The sequence below is a fragment of the Mauremys mutica genome, chromosome 1 (genome assembly GCF_020497125.1).
Source record: "Mauremys mutica isolate MM-2020 ecotype Southern chromosome 1, ASM2049712v1, whole genome shotgun sequence".
Taxonomy (NCBI): Eukaryota; Metazoa; Chordata; order Testudines; family Geoemydidae; genus Mauremys; species Mauremys mutica.
This window is the reverse complement of record NC_059072.1, coordinates 221047357-221071436: the sequence shown is the minus strand read 5'-3', so window position 1 is coordinate 221071436 and position 24080 is coordinate 221047357. Positions and strand designations below refer to the sequence as shown.

Here is a 24080-nt window from a genome sequence, read left to right as displayed (position 1 = left end):
AGATGAATTTCCAGGGCTTCACTCCCTGAATGGAGCCATCTACTGAGTTCCTTCTCTCCACTTGTTCCTTCTCCATCATAATGGAGCAGTATAAGTGAAGTAAGCTTGAAGTCCAGGAGGTGCTTCATCTGCATGCAAGGACACCCTCTCAAGATCACCAAAGAAAGTTGCACTATTCTTGCACTCAGCCTTTTGACCCTTTCCTTAGCTTTCCTTAGGGCAGTGTTTCCCAAACTTGGGACACTGCTTGTTTAGGGAAAGCCTCTGGCAGGCCGGGCCGTTTTGTTTACCTGCCGTGTCTGCAGGTCTGGCCGATTGCGGCTCCCAGTGGCCGCGGTTCACCACTGCAAGCCAATGGGAGCTTCTGGAAGCGGCAGCCAGTACATCCCTCAGCCCACTCTGCTTCCAGCAGCTCCCATTGGCCTGGAGCGGCGAACTGCAGCCAGTGGGAGCCGCAGTCAGCTGGACCTGCGGATGCAGCAGGTAAACAAACCGACCCGGCCCGCCAGGGGCTTTCCCTAAAGAAGCAGTGTCCCAAGTTTGGAAAACACTGCCTTAGGGGACGGAGATCAGAGTCTGGAGGTTTATTGGGACCTTTGCATCAGAGGCACTCCATCATCAGAAACATCCATGGAGACACCTCGGCAAGAGCAGGTCAGTCCTCTTCAGGTCTTGGGACTTGTTATCTGATAAGAATTTGCCAAGGGTAAAACCAAAACTTGCCCCCTTCCACTCTGTCTAATCCACTTGTAATGGACTCCCTGAAGCTAGCATTAAGAATCAGGGCAGCTAACTAGATATCCAGGTGTTGCTCAAAATGAAGCCCTGAGCAGCATGTAACGATTCAAGGAGAAGCTTAATAATATAGTAGCTGAAAACATGGACAAGCCAAAATATTTACTACCAATGAGTGAAGTTCAGGAAAGAATAGAAGCCCCTCATCCAAGGGCAGAAGCTCTTTTCATTCCTACCCACTTCAGATGTATTGGAAAAGGGACCCTCATTTTTCTAGGGTAAGACATGGATGTGGAACATGAGAAGGAAGCCAAGATCATGCAATAGTTTAATCTTTCATTCCTGTTCATCTGTATAAGTGCAAGAGAGTTCTCCAGAAATAGACCTGAGGACAGGATATCCCATTCTCAGACACCTGATTCCAGCTGACTTCAGACACATTGGTACAGGAAGGACTGTATCATGATTTCTCTGGCGCTCCAGACTTCTCTTCTACCTCCTTCATCTTCTTCCTCAGTTGTGAAAGCTGATGAAAAACTTCAAACCATCTGGAAAGCATCAAGCACCACCTAGAGTCAGTGGCCATTAGAAACCTGTCTTTCAATAGGAAAGGTCTTCAGAACTTTCTTCCATTTCTTCATAGAAAGAAACAGAGGAGGGGAGAGATTTAGGTCGTACCTCAAGAAACTGAACAGACTGATTAAAAAGATGAAATTCAGAATGGATCTTGTTCCCACTAACTCCAGTTTCTCTGGGAGATACCTAATTCTATTAGATCTAGCAGAATTTTATTGGCATATTCCAATTATTCCCTGATACAGAAATCACTGTCAATGAAACGTTACCTTTTGAGTCCCCCAGGATGCTTCCAGGCTACTGTCAGTAGCCTGGCTAAAGAATCATTTATACCTTTTATTAGATTATATGATTATGAGAACATTGCTACTAGAGACGTTACAGGAAGTGGTGTTGCAGATCCTCTCTGTGTTTCAAGCATGGTAACGCAATCCTATCTTCACTACCTGGCAGCTGCCCACAGTATTATAGTATCACAACCCTTCATTTGACTGATGGCATCTAATTCTCTGCATAAAGATGAGCTTTCTATTTGTAAACAAGTTGGCAAGGATAGTCTTTGAAATATCAGCTCTTGGAGGCTGTCAAACATATTGCATCTTCCATGAGAATGAGATGATTCATGTTCCAGTGTCTTTCATAACCATGATTAACTCCTCCATGCAAACATCACAGGAAATACCTTTTTTTTTTTTTTGGTCCAAAACCTTAACACCTGGAGGAAAAAAGCATTGCATGTGTGCTACATGTGGTGAAAATCCAGGTTAAAGTCAACTAGTTCAGAAAAACAGCTTGACTTCCTTTCACCTAAATGCTTGTGACTGAAAGTATCTAAATCCTCTTTAGTTAGGTGGATGAAACGCTTATACTATTAAAGCCTATTTAGTCACAGATAACATTTCCAGAAGGAATTGATACCCTCTCATCATAATCAATGGCAGGCTTCTGGGCAGAAGGGGCATCAACCACCAGAGAGGAAGTTTATGAAGTGTTAATGACCGCACTATTGAGTTCTACATTTTTCACCATAGGCACTGACTTTTTTTTTTTTCCTTCCCCTGAGGTGTTCCGCCTCAAGGCTCTGCCCCCACTCCGCCCCTTCCCCGGTGGCCCCGCCCTCATTCCAACTCTTCCTGGCCTCCCTATACCCCCTTCCCAGAGGCCCCGCCCCTGCTCTGCCTCTTCCTGCTCCAACCCCTCTCTGGAGCCCTCTGCTCTCTGCCCTCCCCCAGCCGTCAAACAGCTGATTGTCAGCCCCCACAAACAGATTATCAGTGATGCCTCCAAACAACTGTAGCTGGTGGGTGCTGAGCACGCACTTTTTTTTTTTTTTCCATGGGTGCTCGAGCCCCAGAGCACCCACGGTGTCAGCGCCTCTGGTTTTCACCCTGATTCCTCAGCAGAAACATCCTTTGTTGGGGAGGTGATCCAAGTGGTACTCCTAAAATAGAGTAATATTAATGTATGGATAAGAAAGAATAACGCTTCATTCAGTCTTACTTGTCTTTAGCTCATTGTCAACAGAGCAACACTTATTTACACACCGCTAAGGATCTGGCCTTTGGTGTTAATAGACCTCTGTGTTCTTCTCTGAAATATATGGAACCCCAAGAGGAAAGCTATTTCCCTTTTGGGGGCATATCATGTCAGCTTCAGAGGAAAGAAACACAAAAGTTCCATTGCATTACAGAGGCCAGTAAATCTCCAAAAACAATACAAGCTCGTATACTATATTTGCCTTGACATCTTGGGCTGAAAGTAATCAACTTCTGTGGAAGAAATCTGTGAATCAACCATCTGGATGAACTAGCTTATCATGTGTTCATCACTACACTTACAAGCTGGGACTGAGCCCTCATGTGATGCAGCCTTGAGGCAGGAATATATTTAATGCCTGGTACCCTTAACCTTTCAAAATTCACTTGATTTTCCTTATATTCCTGGATAATTTCCTTCCTTCTTACCTTCATTACTCTATTTTTCCCTATGTTTGATGATTGGCAAACCTAGATTAGAGTTTCCTATATTTATCAATTTCTTTCCTTAGATCCAGCCCCACTTACTGCTGTAGTTCAACACTGGTTGTTTCGTAATTTCTTTTTCTGAAAGCAAAATTGTACCAGTCCTGTGCTGTAGTTAATTATTGTCAGACATTTAATATCTTGTAATATTAACTTTATCCTAATATTTAAATATCATTATTATCTTCACAATTTACAGGTTTGGAAGAACTTTTTCTTATCAGGAAGTAATAGGAGGGTCCTTCCACCCTGTTTCAGTTTTGTCAGCTTTAGCTGTCTCCAGCACTACAAAGTGAGAAAACCCTACCCATCAGAAAGTTCAAGAGACCTGAGGTGTTGGATAGGAGAAACAGAGAGAGAAAACAAATTGCCTGTCTTTTGTAGTGAAGTTAGCAATAAATATGGCATGTTAACTTTTATGAGCGATTACTTTTTACCACTGAATTAAAGTGTAATATGTTGCTTAGACAAGATGTACTAGGTAGCGTTTTGTTTTTCTATAGTCTATAAAACTCAGTCACCATTTTCAGGAACAAATATTGCTAAAGACACCAGATTGTAAAATCTCTGCTGCTACTTCAGAGAGTCTTGGGGCCATCCTCTGATATGTAATTGCTTTTACATCAGTCACAAGAGAGAGACAAGAATGCGCTTTCCTTGAACTTAACAGTTTGGGCAATTTTCTGTAATCCAGTAAATACAAATTGTACCCTGATTATCCATCTACGTCTGTCAAGGAAATTTTAATGGATGAATGAATGAGTCAAATGTATGCATGGAAATATACAAATGTGCAAAATATGGGTCTAATTACAAGGCTGCTGAATTTACACAAGGTCAGGTAAACAAGGCACCAGTGTAATGATTATTAATTGTTAATAATGCCTTTGGGAAAACATTTTCATGTCTCTTCTGAACACCTAACAGTTTTGCCTTTTCAGTCATATGAAACAGCCAAATTGATCAGTTAATACACCGCTACCTCGATATAATGCCACCCAATATAACACGAATTTGGATATAACACGGTAAAGCAGTGCTCCAGGGGATCCACTCCAGTGGATCAAAGCAAGTTCAATATAACACAGTTTCACCTATAACGCGGTAAGATTTTTTGGCTCCCAAGGACAGCATTATATCGAGGTAGAGGTGTAGTAAGAGCAAAAAGGCATTCATTTCTCCCTTCTTTCTACCTCACCTCTGTAACTGCTTACGACTTCTTTCAGAGTAGTACGCAAGATGAAAGGTAGATTTTCAGGACCACGTTGAAAATGAAAAGTACATTTTAGATATTTTGAATTAGAATTCTGAAGTAAAGTTTTCGTGAATAAATTAATGTAGTTTGTACTGAAACACACAGTAGTGAACTAGCCACTGTCCCTTCTCATAACAAAAGAGTGCTTCTTTTTATTTTCTTTCCCAAGATAGCTAGGGCCATCAAAAACACAAACTGGATTCTAATAAAGACAAATTGAAGCCTCCCTTTTTATATGCTTACTATTTATGGTAAATTTGGCTCCAATGCTGTTTTATAGAATACTCTAATTTTGGTTGAAGAGCTGTACCAACAAATGATTTATTTAAGATTCTTCGAACTGTTGCAATAACTGTTTCCCAGGAACCTTGTGTGACTTATTCAGTAGACTGCTGTATCATTACAGACTCTGCATAATTAATTCTCCTTTTCCACTATGCACAACTCTAGAATCATAAAAGGCCACATTTACTCTGTGAAATGGAAGTATACTCAGTTGTGAATCCAGGTAATCTTGTTTGGATTAGATCCTGGGAAAATATTTATTTGTGTTTAAAAAAAAACAACTTCTGGTTATTAATCAGTTTGGTCCAATAAATGCAGGTTGGGAAACTGAGTAATTGTGAGCATAGGAATTTTTGTACCAGTAGTGGAGTAGTGGCCTCTCTAGTCCAGTATTCTGTCTCTGACACTGGCTGATACCAAGTGCTTTAAAGAAAGTTCAAGAAACTCCACAATGAGAAACTTTGGAATAAGCTGTCCACAGGGAAGTATCTTCCTAATGTAGTTTAATTGTGAACATTCTCACCCATATGAATGTGTAAACCTTTTGTGAATTGTGCTGTTTTCAGTGATACCTTATGGCAAGGAGTTCCACAGGTTATTTTACACACTGTTTTAAGTATTTCCTTTAATAGTTTTAAATTTTTGTTGCCTTTCCATTTCACTGGCATTACTTTTTGAAATTGTGAAAAAAGGGTAAATAAAGTGCCTGATTTTCCTTCTCCATCCTAATCATTGTCTTATATCCATCATGTTGTTTCTTTCTTAAACCTAACTATCCTAGTCTTTTCAGTCTGTTCTCACACGGAAGCTTTTTCATGCCTATAAATCATTTTCATTGCCTGTCTCTCATACCTTTTCTATTTCTACTATTTCTTGTTTGAGATGGGGCATCTCAGAATTGAGCACTGTTTTCAAGATGACAATGTAATATCAATGTACATAATGACATACCTTGTAGACCCAATTGTTAAACTATTACCAGTTGCTAAACTGCTTGTGCTGTTAAGACAGGGCTAAGGCTGGAGGTAACACATCCAGAACTACCCCTTACACCTAGCACAGGGTGTCCATTATCCTAAACTATTCCCCGGAGTTTGTTCAACATTACCAATGATAGTATTTAAGTAACCTTATGACAAACTGTTTCATTGTTTAGTTTAATCTTACTATTAAAAAAGTTTTTTCCCATCTAGATAGTATAAACTTGCCCTTCTTTGGTTAAATTCTTTATTTTAAGTAATATGCCAGTGGTCAATCTCAAATCAGTTTACCCTATTATGATTTTGTTCAAGTATTTGTAGAGTGCTACGATATCCACACTGGACCTAATTTGTTTAAACTCTAGAAATGTTTGTCTTCAGATTTCATATCTTTCTATTCTCTTACCTTTGCTATTCTTTAGCTTCTCTTTTATCACTAAAAGCAGCAAAGAGTCCCGTGGCACCTTTATAGACTAACAGACATATTGGAGCATGAGCTTTTGTGGGTGAATACCCACTTCGTCGGATGCATGCGCACAAAAGCTCATGCTCCAATACGTCTATTAGTCTATAAGGTGCCACAGGACACTCTGCTGCTTTTACAGATCCAAACTAACATGGCTACCCCTCTGATACTCTTTTATCACTGTGATAATTTATATTTATAGTGATGTGCCCAGAGTTGTACACAGTAACTAAGGCCTCATAGATGCTATGAGAGAAATGATTACCTTTAGTCCTTTATGCAATTTTTTTCTAGTCCTTCCCTCTTGTTCACTTTTCCTTTTTGATTAGCGTATTATTTTAGCATAATTTTTACCTTTCTGCTTCAATCTCTCACTGTGAGCTCACGTTTATCATCCTTTTTTCTGTATTGATGTTATCCAGTCTTTCCTTTTTAAATATTCATCTATTTCTTTAATATTGCATTTTTCTATATTAAATTTCCATATTAATTTTTTCCCTGTCCTCTATGGTACCAACAACCCCTCCTCCCCAATTTATATGTAGCCAGGTAAACAATTTATAATATCGATTTAAAAAAAAAAGAGAGAGGGGGGGAGAGAGAATTTAGAAAGCATATATAATCTGGCAGTCCTAGCAGAAGCTAAACTTTTCCATTTCCCCACAGTGAGGAACTCTCAAATTTGAAATGAACCTTTGTGTTTAGTTGTTTGGGTTTTCTCTTACTTCAGTGTTTTTAAGATAAGTTTGAATTCTTACCACTAAAGGGAGTATATTTAGGTCAGACTGACCTCCATTTGGGACCACAGACTTTTTTCCTTCCAGACTTCTGTCTGTCTGACTCTCTCTCTCTCTCTCTCTCTCTCTCTCTCTCTCTCTCTCTCTCTCTCTTTATATATTTTTCTAAAGGGATGAAACTAAGATTGCTAGGTGGAACCACTTAAATAATGTACAGAAGTAACCATTATTAATGTTCAGATATACTTTACTTCACTTGGTAATTCAAACGTATCATTTTTTTAAACTGTCTTAAGAGTGTCATGCTACAAACAATGTTTGTATAATAGTTACCACCTCAAAACAAATGAAAATTTGACTGCATGATTTGACTTGGCCTAGAAATAGTCACTGTTGAGATTTTCGCTTTTCTAGCCATTTGGATTAAATAAAAATACATGGTCTGTTATAGTACTGATTTTTCTTCCCTACAACTTTTATGCATATTGATAAGTTCAACCTATTTTGCAAACAGTTACTAATGCTATAATGCATTTTCCCATATCTCCCATCTCAAATTTTACCGTTATTGATTGAAGATTCAATTGAGAAATGTGTTTAGAACCCTGCTTTCTGTGGTAATCATAGAAGTCAGTGGGGAGACAAGAAAATTGTATTGAAAGAAATTGTGTGCATGTGTGTTTTGTGTTTCAGCATAGATTATTTCTGCCAAAATAATAGCTGTCATTTTGTTCTTGTTATATTAGTGGCCTGTAGCTCACTACTACCCCTTTTGCCTTGGTTTTGCTTTTGTCCATTTGTAGTAGAAAGAATGGTGTGAAGTGCCATAATTTGCAGAATTATTATGCTAATAAAATCAATATTTTGTAATCTATTTAAATTAAGAAGTCCAAGATGGTGACCCCACTCCACCTTCGTATCAAAGCTTGCAGACCTTAACATTTGGTGACTTTGAAACTTGAGAGTTCTGCTTAGTATTTTGTGTCATGCCCATCATGGGAGGAAAAAGATGGAAAATGTATACGCTGAGCCTATAGGACTTCCTGCAGTGCTTATTAATCCTTTATGGATCATTTGAAATGTTTCTAGTTTATTTAAGCTTTGCTGCTTGTATCAGATTGTTCCTGCAAAAAAAAAGAAAAAAATGATCATGCTTTGAATTTTTAAAAATGTGATCTCACTTTCAAGCAAAAGCACTTTTATGCTCCATTAGAGTTGAATTTGCCAAACTCTTACATCGCATTAACACAAGCTTTACTGGATAGATAAATGTGTTGCTCAAAGACTGACTTGAACTTTACCAAACTGCATATTAAGATTGTGTCTTTTAATAATTTTATATCTTGAATGTTTTCTCCATGTAAACAGAAAAGAGAAACAAAAATATGCTATGTAGTTCTTATTAAAAGAATAGTTTTAAACTTTGCTTACGAGAGGTGCTAGTATGAATTATGAAGCTAAAGTTTAATTGAAGATTGCAGTAAAATATTTAGGCTAATGTATCAGTGTTTTTTCACTGAAGGCATACTACAGAGAAGTATTTACTATTTACTAGAATTTTTTAATATTTTGTTAGTGTTTTTACAGTAGGTGATGTGTTCATTCCATAGATGAATTATGAGTTCCCTCATCTTAGGAGTTGTGGTTAAAAGATTCGTTGTCAGGAGCTGAAAAAAAAATTATAGTAATTCATCGGGATAGCAAGTTAAAGACCAGATCCTGCAATGGGATCCAGTAGCATGGACTGGAGCACTTGTATGGACTCCCATTGAGTTCAATGGACTCCACACAGGCTTGGGCTAGCAGATCCGGCTGCAGGATCAATCTGGAGGTGACGGTGTGTCTGGATAAAATATTTTCATGTAATGGATATTGGGTTCTTTTCTTTCCTCCTTTGCTTTTGTTTTGCTAGTACTCCTAACACTTTTTTTTTTCTCTTCTGTTTTTGGTATATGTTTTCTGCACCGTAATTTATTTTTTATGCTTTTGCAATGGGGTAGTCTTGGTTTTTAATTCATGAAAAGCCTATCTCAAGTGAAAAGTCATACTGAGTGTTAAATCTTTATGGTTGTATTTCTCTAGCTCCTATAATTTTGTATGTGGCTTGTAACATGTTAAATAGATTATTTTAAAAATAGTATCAACATGAAGTAAAACACTTTGTTTTTATATGTATATTCTTTTGCATGTCACTTATTGCTAGAGTAACGGAGCACCTCACTAACACTAACTAATTTATCCTTAGAACACCCCTATGGTAATGGGAAATATTATCTCCATTTTACAGATGGGGAAAATTGAGACAGTGATGTTTCCGAAGAAGTCTGTGACAGAGACTGAATCCCAAACTCAATGCCTTACCCAGTAGACCCTCCTTCCTTTTAAATTATCTGCAGGTTTTTTTGTTTTTGTTTTTTTAAATCAAGCTTTCAGAACACTTCATAAGAATGGAAAGAGTCAAAAATATTTTTTACAAATGGAAAAAAGTTGAAAATGATACATAGGAAAATAGAGAAACCTCAATCAGTGAAAGGAGTGAAGAAAGTACACCACTTGTATTAAAGAAGTGCCACCACTTATTCTAACTTTTCTCAAATTTCCAGTTCATACCAGTAATGGAATCTTGACAATAGTTGGGAGTATCATATGGGTTCTCCTGAGAACTTTTACTGAGCAATCCATGAAATAAAGTTTTGTGCAGATTTCATCTCTTTTTCCTCATCCTATTTGTCTTTGGTGCTTTCTATAGAACAATTCTGTTCACAACAGTTGTTAAACTCTCGTAATTGAAATTGTTTGTTGCCAAACTGGGCTAAAGCTATGTTTTCAAAAAACATGCAATAGCCATGGTATAGTTGCCAAACTGGGCTAACGCATTTTTCAGGTACTCTTTATTCAAGCTTTATTTGCACAGTATAAACAAAATAAAATCTTATCTTCTTACAGAACAGACAAGCTCTAGTTTAAGATAGAAATAACTTGCCTCTGTGTTTCAAGAAGATGATTTAATCTGACAACCAATACCATTTTGTCCTATGCTTTGAAAAAGATAGTAGATATTTGGAGATCAAGGAATGATAGTGGATGGCTTTGCTTCAGTCCATTTGAAAACGCTATTCAAACCCTGCTTGTTGCATGATTTGGCTTCATCCATACAGGCTGATGCAAACCATATTTACCTATTGTTAAACTAAGTTGTTTTGGCTGTGAATATGTGGCCTTTGTATTTTGAAGCACAGAGCACTCAGTAGCCAGTTGATTGGGGCTCAACTGAACCTTGCAGCTGTTTCTGCCACACTGACAGTGTCTTGTACATTACTTCTTACAAAATGCTAAGGGCCTTACTGCTGTTTAGGGCCCAGAAACCTGTCCACACACTTCAGGGCAACCTTTATTAAGCGTTACACATAACTAGAGATGATGGCATCTGTAATATAAGGTTGCCTGACACTTTCCATTGCAAGACCCTGTTTTCAGTTAATTTTTCCAAAATTTAACCTTTGACTGACATTTTTTATAGTAGGTGTCTGCCTCAAGCTGATTTTTTTTTTTAAAGTTTTTCAGCAAAAATGGTTCAGCCATTTCCAAAAATGAGATTGGGGGAAGTGTTTTGTCCGTGTGTGGTTTTTTTATTTAAAATTTTTAAGCTGTTTCACTGACGTGCCAGTGCCTTCATATTTTGGAACAGAAACTCAAAATTTGACAGAGAGGTCACCTGCGTGTCTGGGATGTGCCTTTTGTCATCCCTGTGAAAATTTACTCAGATTTTGCCAATTTATAAGCCTCTGAAAAATTTCAGTTCGTACATGGTCATGCAAGAGACTTGTAGAGTTTGGCAGCTAAATTTTCTGAAGATTCTGCCTGTGCCAAGGGTGGTCCATCTGGTCCATACTCACCCAGCTCCAGTCAGCAAAACCTAACTGTGCTTGCATAATTCCTCACTTAATGATTTAATGTAATTCATCATCGGGCTCCAGAACTTCTGCTGCAATGATTGCTGTTCCAGATGCTATGGGTTGCTATAGTGCTGGGTACCAGAACTGAAAGTGGGTAACTGGTCTCTCCAGTATTCTCAATGCTCCCCATGCTGATTCCTGGGCAGCATGGAGGAGGAAGAGAGAGCCACCTGACTCAAATGTAGGGTGGAGAGGAACCCCAGAAGCCTCCAGGATGGGGACTGGGAAAGAGTAGACAGAATCAGAAGATAGGGGGCCTAGGAGCCTGGTGTGGGGAGGACAGGGGATATGGGGGATGAAGGGAACATGGGAAGGAGCTGGGGAATGATAGGAGATGGAGGGGGGATATCAGAGGTCTGGGTGAGGTAGGGAGGATATGTGCAAGAGGACAGGGACAGAGAAGGGTCTGTAAGCATTAGAGAACCACTGCACTGCAGAACCTGGAATTGCAAAATATCTCCACCACTTCTATTGGAATGTCCACATAGAAGATGACAGCCTTTACTGTTACTAGCTCAAGTGGTAGAGGATTGTGCTGTGGATCTGTTGATTTATGTGGGTGAAGCCGAATGTTTCCCCATAATGAAACTCTTTTGTTTTTTCAGTAGTTAAGATTTTTGTGTTTAATTCAAGACAGTACATTTAAAAAGTGTTAAAATGTTTAGTATACAAAGTCAAATGTTCAAAATGTAGGAAATACACAAGGGGAAACCTTAATTCTGGTATGTGCATTATGATATACTCTTTGATTACAAAATCAGATACTATTTTTTTCCACAGTTACCCCATCATTTAGTGAATGAATAAGTTATTCAGTATTTATTTTTATCCTTATCCTTGTGACAAGTTGACTAAGGTAATATCTTTTATTGTGACCACCATCTGTTGGTGAAAGATACCACACTGCAAAGAATATTTTATCCTTATTCAATGTGTAAGTCTTTGTATTATTTATTATGTACCATCCAAATTATGAACTGAATGTAGAATTATTAATTTCCTCATATATTCTTATGCTGCTGTCATCTTAAGTTCATTAACATTTCTAAAGAACTATCTTCGTAACACACTTCCTGTGTGACGAGATGGTAGTGGTATCCCTACTTTACACATGAGAAACTGAAGTGCAGAGAGGTTAAGCTTAAAATCACCAGGAATGTGTACTAATTTTGAGGGCCTGCTATTTCAGAATACTTAATATTTTATAGTATTTTATATACTCAGAGCAGAGATCCCACTGACCTCCATTGCAGATGGTACTGTTTAGCACGTCTACAAATCTGATCCTGAATGACTCCAGAAAATAAGGGAGACACAGTGGCCACTTGTGAAAATTCTGATGCAAGTGACTTGGCCAGCATCATGTAAGAACTCTGTCAGAAGTGATGGTAGAATCGGGTTCTTCAGGGTGGCATTCCATTGCCTTAACCATGAGACCATCCTTTCTCTTCCTGAGTTTTCCTGCCTCGTTTACTACGCACCTTCCAATTTCAGCAATAAATGAGATAGTGTCCTACAGATAGGCAACAACCTTGTTAACTACACAAACGTGATTAATTCCCACAGTCCAGCCTGTGCACTGAATGAGGCGAGGATCTTGTGGGGAAAATATTTATGGCCTAGGTAGCGATCAGATCCATGCTAAAAGAAAATCACAGAGCAATGTGATAAATTACAGTTATCACATACTTTTGGCAACCTCACCAGCATTCTGTCCACAAATTTAGCTCCTGAGGGATTTATCACTTTCCAAACTCTAAACAGTTTTGAGCATGTGCCAGTTTTTTACATCCACCAGAAAAGGTTTGCCTTATATGAGTAATATGGTCACCCCAAAACACTTGCCCTAAAATGTTTACCACTACCATGCTCTACATGGCTTCTCAACAGGTCCATAGCCTCCATTTCCCTCATCCACAGATCAGTTGGGGTTGGGAGATATGGAAATCCTTAGACCTTCATGTTCCTTTTTTAAACCACCCAGCATCAGCTACCTGTCAGAGCAAAGGATTAAGCTGAGGCTTTCTAGCCTTTCTATTATCCCACCCAGACTGAGGCTTTCTAGCCTTTCTATTATTCCATCCAGACTGATTTCCCCACCCAGTGGGCCTAACCCCATAACCACCTCTTCTCTCAAAATGGGGAGAAGTTAGCAGTTTGAAGGCATAAACCTCCTCACATATTTATCACTTAAACTGAATTTTTGGCAGCTGATTGTCCTTTCCCTTTGTTCCATCCTACTTACCACTGCAACTCTTGAGCTGCCCAATCTCACTGTCTGTGTTATGCTTTATGCATTATGCTTTTCATCTCCTTCTGTTCTGTCTTTCCCTCTTTCTCGCTTCTTTATCTTCAGTTTCGCCCTCCCATTAGTCATTCCTCTTTCTTCCTCATCTTGGCTTCCTCCCAAAAAAGCCCAAAGTTTTTGTAATATAAGTAAACTGATTTAAAAAAAAAAAAAGACATAGAACTAACACAATGAGCACTTGTCATGATCTTGATCACTTTGCTTGTAGTTGTCCCTTTTCCCCATCTTCATCTGTTTTGTCATTTTAGATCATAATATCTTTGAGGCTGGGACTGTGTCTTCCTCTATGTATGCACGTTGCCTTACACAGTGGACCCCAGACTCCTACTGGGGACTTTGGGCATTACTGCAATATAAAAGAATTCTGTTTATGTATATGACATTGTAAACTGTCACATGGGGGGGGGGGGAACACACACAAAAAACCCAAGCAGCTGGATCCAATTAACCAATGCTCTCCGAGCCTGCTGGTAGTGGGAAGGTTCTGGGGTCTATATAAGCCAGACCCAGCTCATTCCAGAGAGAAAGAGAGAGACAACACCCATGAAAACTGGAAGCTGAAGGAATGCCAAGGGTACGAAGAGTTCCAGAAACGACCAGTAGAAAAGACTTTCACCTTGGGGAAAAGGTGCTGAGTTGGGGGAGAGTTGGGCATGGGCTGGGGCCTGCTTCTTTAGGAACTGTGGATTTGCCTGAGATGTCATCCTGGACCACCAGGAAATGGAGACATTTGGAGCTGTGGGATTTGGGACTTAGAGGGTCAATGTCACCTTAGTGGTTGTCTGCTAAACAACCTAGGGCTAGTCAAAATTCACCGGTTCACAATGTCTATAAATCTATATGTATTTGTAAGTTGTTTCCATGCCAAGAGTATACACATTGCTCTGTACTATATGTAGCAGATAAGTGCAATGTTTAATATTCATATATTGATGATCTGGAAAGGTGGGTGAGCAGTGAAGTAACAATGTGTAGATGCAGCAAGGTTATTTAACTTAGCAAAATCCAATGAAGACTATGATGCACTTCAGAGGGTGATGTTAGGTGTTTGGGGAACCTCATTGACAGATGAAGTTCAGTGTTGATAAATGCAGACTCGTACGTATTGGAAGGAAGAGAATGAACTATTTGTACATCTTACAGGGTTCTGAGTTAACTATCAACTCAGGAAAGGGAGTTGGGCATCATTATGGACAGTTCGTTACGATGTCTGTTCAATATTCAGTCACAGCCAAAAGAGCAAGCAAGAAGTTAGGATGCATAAGGAGAATAATATGGAAAATATTATTGCTATTATATAAATCAATGGTGCATTCTCGTCTGGAATACTGGATGGAGTACCGATCATCCTGTTTCAGAAAGAATATTGCAGAATGCGAGAGAATTCAGAAAAGGGCAATGAGAATGACTAGGGCCCTGGAAAAGCTCATATAGCAAGAGATTTTTAAAGGTTGGGAATTGTTTATATTTGAAAGTGTATAGGGTCCTGATAAAAGTATATGTAAAAAATAAATTACATAGAGAGAGAGAGAAGGCGCTTCTATTCTTTGTCTCACAACACAAGAACAAGAGGACTTTCAGTGAAAGTGAAATGTAGCAAATTCAGAGCTGATAAAACTTGTAATTAGGCGCTAGCTCTCATTGCCACAATATGCCACTGAGACCAAGAATTTAGCAACATTTTAAAAGGGTTTGGACAAACAATGTCCAGAATTATAATAGTTAATGCTAACAAAAATGTTGGAAGGGCTATAAAATCTCATGCTTCAGGGATTAAGAAATTTGTGTGTGGCAAGCCAGGTGTAAATCTATAATACACTATCTTGCCACTCACTAAAGGTCATGTGGACTCTCTACCAGGCACTAAAAGTTCCATAGTGTGCTCAGCACAGAACTTTTACTGCATGTTGGCTGGGTCCTCATGACCAGTTAGGGAGTGGCAAGCTGGTTCACTGCAGTTTCACACCTTGGCCTGCCATGAATTAGGTCTCTGTTTAGGCAAACTCTAACAGAGATTAGGATAAAACCTTTATCAGGGACGGATTATCCCACCTCTCCTTAGTGCAGGTTTTCTTAGCTCTTCCTCTGAAACATCTGATGCCTATGACTGTCAGATACAAGATATTGGACTAAGGGGACCCAGAGGCCTGTGTCTGATCTAGTATGACAATTTTTTATATTCCTTACAAGTGCTACAATAAAATAAGAGTTGAAAATTTTTGGAGAAATAGAAACAAAAATGTTGCAGTATGTTACCAGATACAAATATCCTAGCGTACCTTATTTTGATTATTCTGAGCTGTAGCTAGGGTACTTTGTGTAGTTTTGTGGAAGATAACTTTCAAACATTATTTCAGCTTCAAATCCTTTCATGTCCTCAGCTCGTTGGACTCAGCCTTAAGACCTGCCTCAGAGCCGTGCTCAGACTCAGCATCGAGCTTTTCCAATGGCTCATGACTTCCAGCACTGATCCTTTTCCCTGGGGCCAAAGAAAAAGCACTGCATGCACCAAGAAAAGAGACAGTCTGTGGTGCCAAAGGCAAAAGAAGACCAGGACAGACACAGACCCGTATCTGGCCCTTCTTCATCCCTGGCACCTCGTCAAGTGCTTGCAACTCCAGTGCTGCTGCAAGCTCCTCTAACACCTGCACAGGAGCCGCCTCCTCAGGGCAGACAGCATATCAGCCAGTTTGCAGTGCTGTCAACCCCTGAGGCTTTTGCAGTGGCCAGGGACCGTCTCTTCCTACTGGTGTAACTGGAGGTTCAAGATTTGGTGCCGCCAAGTGGCAGGGAGATATTACCGGGATCTTGCCCAGTACTGAGGCTGCTGTCTAGGGGTAAACCCCTCTTGACAGACTTAAGATCTCCACCTTGATGACCTTCTCCAGTACCAAGAGGCACGTCATTGCCCTGGTCTCTGCACCGCAGCTCGTCGGACTCAGAGGTGGGATTTTATTCCCCTCATCAGCATGGCCGACCTCACTGCTCCCCGGGCCGTTCCTATGCCACCATGGCCCCAAGTTCAGCAGTGCCTCCAAACGTTTGGCCAACAGGTCCTTGGGGACTGTCAGCTATGCAGTGGCCCTTTTGGAATCTTTGGGGGTTCCCCCGCCGTAGGACACCCCCTCAAGATGCTCATATTCCATTGTCTTGGAGGCTAGGGCACCCCCCATCCTGTGCTGAGAGATTCCAGATCTGGACTCTGGTATTGAGCAGGGCACTGAATGTCAGGAGAAAGCCCTGCAGGCTCCTTCAGATGCTGGGGAACCAATGGAAGCTTCTCAGCCCATTTTAGCCTCCTCCATCCTCCTCTCCAGGCGAGGCAATAGTAATGCTGGGGTCTCCCTGCCACAAGACAACCACAAGGCATACCAGGACTTGTTAAAGCAGGTAACCTCGAACTTGGGAGTCCAAGCGGAAGTGTTCAAGGAAGCAGCACAGTCTCAGACATTTTGTCATCAGCGGACCACTCTAGAGTGACCCTACCACTGAATGAATCCATTATGGATCCGATCAAAGCCTTGTGGCAAACCCCTGCCTCCCTCCCTCCGACAGCAAAGCACATGGAGCACGAGTATTTTGTACGAGCCAAAGAGTATGAATTCTGCATTGCTCATTCCATCAGCCTTGAGGCATCCTATCTCCCAGGAGCACAGAACCAGCTTGCAGATCACCTCAGCAGATTTTTCTCCCCACTCTACGAGTGGTTTCTCTGTACAGACATCATGACAGACATCTTCCAACAGTTGGGGACTCTCCTAATAGACCTGTTTGCCACCCTCAACAGCAGGAAATGTCACTAGCTTTGCTCCCTAAAAGGTCACAACCCATGGTGTCTCAGGGACACATTTCTGTTGCCATGGATATAAAGCACCTGTATTACGCATTTTCCCCCATCCCACTGATCCACAAGGTTCTGATGGAGATCAAGCAGGACCAAGTGTGGGTCATTCTCAGAGTCCTGGCATGGCCCAGAGAGCATTCATTCACCATCCTCATAACGATGTCTGTGGAGGCACCATTATGGCTTCCGCTACACCTGGCCCATGTCTCCTGGGACCATGGTCAGCTCTCTTCATCTGACGGTTTGGAAGCTCCATGGCTAAATCCAGAGGAGCGGGCTTGCTCAGAGCAAGTCCACAAGATCCTACTGGGCACTAGAAAGCAGTTCACCAGGGCTGCTTATGTTGCAAAACGGAAACAGTTCTCCATCTGAACTCCATTGTTTCCCAATGACAAATTCCACCTTTGCAGTCATCTCTGCAGCTCATCTTTGAATACCTCTTAGAGCTGAAACAACAAGTTTAGCCCTCTTGTCAAGGTTCACCTAGTGGCCATCTCTGCATTTTATCCCAAGGTGGACAGCCAATCCATATTTTCACATGAGATGCTGATCCGTTTTCTCAAAGGCCTGGAAAGGATGTACTCCCAGGATAAAGTTCCCATCTTCCCCTGAGAACTGAACCTCGTTCTATCAAAGCCTATGGGGTGCCCGTTTGAATCACTAGCAACGTGTTCATTGTTACACTGTTCCTGTAAAGTGGCCTTCCTGGTGGCCATCATTTCAGCAAGAAGAGTTTGAGATCCAGGCCCTCACATTGGAGTCCCCATATACGGTCTTATTCCAGGACAAAGTCCACTTGCGACCACACCTGTCGGTCCTTCCAAAGGTGGTCTCACATTTCCATTGCAATCAAGCAAACTTCCTACCAGTTTTCTACCTTAAGCCACATGCGAATAGAGAAGGACAGTGCCTCCACTCATGTTAGATGGGCTCTGACTTTCTATATACAAAGGACCAAACCATTCCGCAGATTTATGTAGTTGTTCATAGCAATAGTGGGAAGAATGAAGGGCCTCCTCATTGCATAGAGAATCTCATCGTGGATTACTTCTTGTATCTGGGCATGTTACGAACTCGCGAACCTCTTGCCTCCAGCTAATCTAACGGCTCACTCCACATGGTCTCAAACCGCCTCTGCTGCTTTCCTAGCGCAAGTCCTGATTCAGGACATCTGCAGAGCAGCAACCTGGTCATCAGTTCACATATTCATAATGCACTATGCAGCAGATGAGAGACGATGCCAGTTTTGGTCGCGCCATCTTACAGTCAGCCTGTCCTTGATCTCCAAACCCACCTCCTGTACAACTGTGAGTCACCTACATTGGAATGGACACGTGCAAGCACTCGAAGAATAAAAGTTACAGATAGGTTAGTAACCATTTTTCTTCTGTCTGTAACTTTTGTTCTTCAAGATGTGTTGCACATGTCCATTCCAAAACCCACCCATTGTCCCCTCTTTGGGAGGCAGTCAGTAAGAAGAAACAAAGTGAATGGGGTCGGCAGGGCCTTTTATACTGGCACTATGAGCACACAGTACCAAAGGGTGCTGGAGCCAACCCAACAGATACCGCTAGGGGAAAAAATTAAAGCTACTGTGCTTGGGGCGCACACACGCTTACATTGGAATGGACATGAGCAACGTATCTTGAAGAACAAAAGTTACAGAAAGGTAAGTAACTGTTTTTATGCTGGGCTGATCATATGTTGAGGATGGATGACACCAGAATACCAAAGCAGTTGCTGTACAGCAAACTAAAAATGGGTTTCTGCGCCTGAGGCAGCCAGAAGAAATGCTTCAAGGACACACTGAAGCACACCTTGGAGCAGTGCAAAATATTAACAGCTGGGAGCCATCAGCAACAGATCACCCTTGTGAGCAGCAATCAACAATGAGGTTACTTTTGGTTCGAGGTTAATCACTGAGGCACAGAGGTTGAGTTGTAAACGGGTAGATTTAGTGGGCACAGACTAATCCCTTTCTCAATATTGAACTATATATGTATTCAGTATGGAAAGTACTGCCATTCGTGCATTAGTCTTTTTAGTCAGTTGTACACAAGTCGTAATACCATTGTCTGTGTCATCTTTGGTCACAACGACAACAGCAACTGAGTGAGCACCAAGTACATAAAAAATTGAGAGAGCCCCTGACACAAAGGCTTTACAATTCAAGCATATTATGGAGGCACTAGTTGTGGCTAAACAGCTACATTTTTGCACAAAAACCAGGTATTTATGAAAAATACTGCATATCCTTTCCAAACTAATAACACTTACCTTTGAGTGCAGAATGAATTTTCTGTGGATATACAAGTTGATCTATTGAGTTTATGAGCTAAAATTAATTTTAAAATGGATCCTTTAAGAAAGTATCAGACTTGGTTTTTTTTTGTCTCTAATCATCAGAATAGCAGAATAACACAGTCCTAAAACTTCACAAATAATTAAAATTCACTGAGATTTTGAGCATAGGCTATGTTTGAAGAATTGCTTTTAGGATTAATGGTAATTTTTTCCTATTTTTCTTTATCATTGAAAATTCTACTTCATCAGAGGCTGACAAATCTTCAGAGAATTCCACAAAGAGCTTCTCTCATTCAGAATGGCTGCCATTTCTTATTGTTCATAAGAGAACAGCAACCACAAGTTGCCCTGAGTTAAGATGCTATTCTTAAAATTGCCAGCACTTCCCATTGTTTTCAATAGGATGCAGTGTGGCCAACTCACAATTTTTTTAATGGGATTGGGATGTGAAACCAGGAGTAGTAAAGGGACAGGTTGGAGGGGAGGGGGAAGAAGAGGTCAAGCTTAGGAGGAATGGGCCCACCAGGAACAGTCTGGGCCCACCAGAGCACACTCCCCTCCAGAGTCTGGAATAGAATCCAAGCTACCGAGTCTCACTATTCCTCTGCTGTCATCAAATATCTGCAACACTTAGGGTACGTCCATACTTACCGCCGGGTCAACGGTTAGCGTTCGACTTCTCGGAGGCCTTACTGGCAAAATGTGTCCTATCCTGGTCTTGTGTTGGTCCACATAGAGGATGACAGTCTCCTATTGCTGTCAGTTACTCCAGGAGCTCGGGTGGCAGAAGTCTGTGTGGTGGCTCTAAAGGTTCCAAACCTGTTTGTGACCTATGTGGTATCAGTATGATGCCAAATGATGGGATTTGTTTTATCGGTTTGCTCTTTTAAGAACCTAAGAAACTATACAGAGAAAAAAGAACAGGAGTACTTGTGGCACCTTAGAGACTAATAAATTAGTTAGTCTCTAAGATGCCACAAGTACTCCTGTTCTTTTTGTGGATACAGACTAACACGGCTGCTACTCTGAAACCTATACAGAGAAAATCTACCTGACAAGGTGTCACAGTCAAGCACTCAGAAGTTAGACAATGCCAGAATTAAAGCTGTCTGTACAACCTTAACTTCACCCCCTTGTGCAATGTGCATTATGATACATTTTTTATATGATCCCATATGATTTTTTCCATAGGATCCCTGCCTCATTCAGTGCACAGGGTAGACCTGCTATGGGGTGAATCAGGCTTGTGTAGTGAGGGAGACTTGTCTGCAGGATTCCTGCTTCATTTGTTGCAGAAGTTGGAAGGTGTGTACTATCTGGAGTACTAGATAGGTGCGTCTGGGCCCGCCCAAAACCAAAGGCCTTCCCTATTCAACTAAGGGGAGCAACCACTTGGTCCAGTGAATGAGGCAGAGAATTGCAGGAAGGGAAAAGATAATCTCCTGGTTAAGACTGTTGAATGCTGTCCTGGAGATCTGGATTTTATCCCTGCCTCTGGCACAGAGTTCCTATCTGAAGCTAGTCAAATTACTTAAACCAAACTTTTCATTGGTCACAACTTGTGTGTGCTTTATTTTCTGGGTGTCTGACTTGAGACCGTGGGTTCTGATTTGTAGAACTTCTGGGTACTCACAGCTGCAAGTGAAATTAGTAGGAGCTGTTCTTTGAACATATGAAGTGCTATATAATGCTAAGTAGTTTGAAAAATTAAGTTTTAGGCATCTCAGATAGGGCACCCAAAATTAGTGAATGCTTTTTATCTTAATCTCACTGTGCCTCAGTTACCTATCTGTAAAATGGAAGTAATAATACTTCCTTATCTCACTGAGCTGTTGTGAAGATAGTTTGTTTAGGAAAGTAATAATTCTGATTTCAGAGCAGGGTTTGAATTGTATGCAGTGAATAATGCATGAGGCCACACGTTGAACAAAAGGATAAAACAAAATATTGACTTAGCTGCTCATTAGTTGTGAACCATTCATCCTGTGCATTAAATGAGGCAGGGTTCTGTAGGTATGTGAAAAAATGTATGTGATGATGTAATTAAAGACCGTATCATGCAAACTCACAAGGGAGCTGAATTGAGGCACAGACAACCTTAATTCTGTCATTTTCTAAATTTTAAGTGCTTGACTTTGTAACCTTAATGATCTTGTAACCAAGTTTTTGTGTGTGTGTAGTATGGATATGCACTCATAGGTAAACTGTACTTCTGTGCGCCTGCAGGGGTTCCATTGACTTCACTGGGAGTCACACACTGTGCTCCTGATGACAGAATTTGGCCCACACTCAGATGTGTGCTTGCTTTTATTATTGAAATGGTACTGTGGAAACTAAAGCTGCAACTACTCATGACAATTCATTGTCACAGTAAATAATATTTTTGCACACAGCTTCTGCAGCAGTAATATTTAGTGGATTTATTTTGAACAATAATCATAACGTACCACATGTTACACTTTTTTAAGCAAATAATTTTTCAAATACAATTTACCCTGTATAGTTATAATTTAGTTTACCAAAATATTGTAATTTTTTTAATTTAGTCTCTTGTAGAAGTAATAAAATAATCTATACTTTAACAATAGTTCCCTTAGCAGTTGTTATGGAAACATTTAAATAATGGTGATACATAATATATTAATAGAAATTTGTTGTAATACAGAAATATTCCAGAAAAATCCACAAAACATGGTAATTGTAAGAATAAGTTTACTTTGTGAGTAGATACTTCCATCAGATGTTTGGGGATTTAAATCATAACTTCATTTTAGCTTTCACACTTACCTAACACTGCCAGTCAGAGCAGGAGTTTACTGACATGCTAAATAGTTTACTGAATTATTTGCTGCAGAACATCTGCTAATACCAGAAAAATGCCATCTCATCATTAGGCCTGTTGTGTCCAAAAAAAGCAGACAAGATGACTGTAGCTACCCTGTCTGCTTTGGTGCTCGCGCGCTCTCTCTCTCTCTCTCTCTCTCTCTCTCTCTCTCTCTGATTTCAGTGTAATGAAGAGCAGGAGAACAATATTCTGTAATTAAGGATTCCATTAAGCTGAAGAAAAGAGCAAATGGGGTTGTTTGTTCTCCTAGCTGAAAAAATTTGTCTGTGGTGGGGGTTAGTGGTAGTAGTGTAGGGAGAAGAGAGGTGGGTGGAGAGACTAAGTCAGGGCTGTTTGTTGAATATACTGTTAAGGACTGTTACCATCCTAATTAATCAAGTTAGAAATTACAGCTGTAGTCGGTTTCCCCCCAATTCTTCTTATCAATTTTCTTCTCTTTTGAGACAAAGCAAATATAAATTTTGTGTTCATTTGTCATTCGTTCTTTGACTTCAGCATCTCTGAAAATAACAATGTAGCACAAAAGACCAGTATTTACCTAGTTGTAATGTGGGTTGCCATGGTGTTTTGCAAATTATTGCAATTATGTTCACCATGCGAGTCGCCCTTGGTAACTGGCGAAAAAACTGATAATCCTGTTTTGAACAAAAGGTCAAATTGCTGAATAGAAAGTCTTGATTAACTAAAAGATGTACAAAGTGGAATTATTTCCTACCATTCAGAAATAGTTCTTGATCGGGTTTGGGGGAGGGGGTGAGTAAGTACATCTGATTACTGAAGTACAAAGCATTGAAAGGATGTTGTCTTGAGCCTTTCATGTAGTCTTAATGGTGGCTTTTTTGTCAAATTTACCCATTTGCGGCATTGAAAGAGGCAGCTGCATTTAAGCTGGAGAGATGGTGCTTTTTCAAGAGTTCAGTGCATGGAAAGTTCTCAGCAGTATCTGCAGTTTACTATTAGACCCTGGTCTATTAAAACTGATGTACTGCATTTGAGCCCATTGCTCTTGGTGCTTGTAAAACCCTCTGACTGATGATCTAATAAAGTGCTCTTACCGGACAATCTCTGATCAGATACTTTAAAAAAAAATCACAAGCTTTGGAATGGAGTTGATAGAAACAAAGGCTATTCTGAAAAGTTTGTGGCCTTGTAATCTGTGTTGAGGAAATTTGTATTACTTTGCTTTTGTTTCTAACAAAATTTCTTATTTAAACTGCAGATGTAACTACTGCTGAAACCATCTTTGCTTTAATTTTACAGAAATTATTTCTGAAGACTAAAAGTATTAACTTTTTACCAGTCTACAATAATTACTGACCTTGTTTATAAAAGACCCTCTTCTCACCATCCTACTCAAAGCCTATGACTTCTCCATCTTTTAGTCCTGAGAATTACCCTTGGCGGGGGGGGCAAGAATTGAGATTGCCTCTTCCCCCTGCCCCCCCCACCCTTTTTTTTAAAATAGCTACCTGGAAATTAATGCTCAGAACTTTGTAGAGCTTGTGTGAGAGTGGCATGAAAGCAAAGTGTAAACCTTAACAAGTTTGTGGGTTTGCATTCTGCATCACCTAGCAACCCCCTGGCTCAGCCAGCTCTCTTGTCTGCCCTTAGTCCTGTTTGCAGACTATTCAAACTGCTCTTCGAAACCACGAAAGATATTCAGTTTCATTAGTGCCATTCTCAAGGAGAAAATAATTAAACTTAAATGAACAAACATTGCTTAGTGATGCTTTAAACGATTCCGGTTTTAAGATGACCAGGCTGTTGA

General features: G+C 40.3%; 1 protein-coding gene across 6 annotated transcripts in view; it reads left to right on the top strand.

Moving 5' to 3' along the window:
- The window catches only part of POLA1 (DNA polymerase alpha 1, catalytic subunit), a 350282-nt gene that overhangs the window by 204315 nt on the left and 121887 nt on the right, over positions 1-24080 (top strand). Inside the window, exon 35 of one of the 6 annotated variants that reach the window (XM_045006531.1) lies at positions 9343-9750. The exons of the other annotated variants lie outside the window; for them this stretch is intronic. Coding sequence (XP_044862466.1) covers positions 9343-9423 — 81 coding nt within the window. The 3' untranslated portion in view covers positions 9424-9750. Of the gene's footprint in view, positions 1-9342; positions 9751-24080 lie in introns of those variants that run through there. 6 annotated transcript variants of the gene reach the window in all.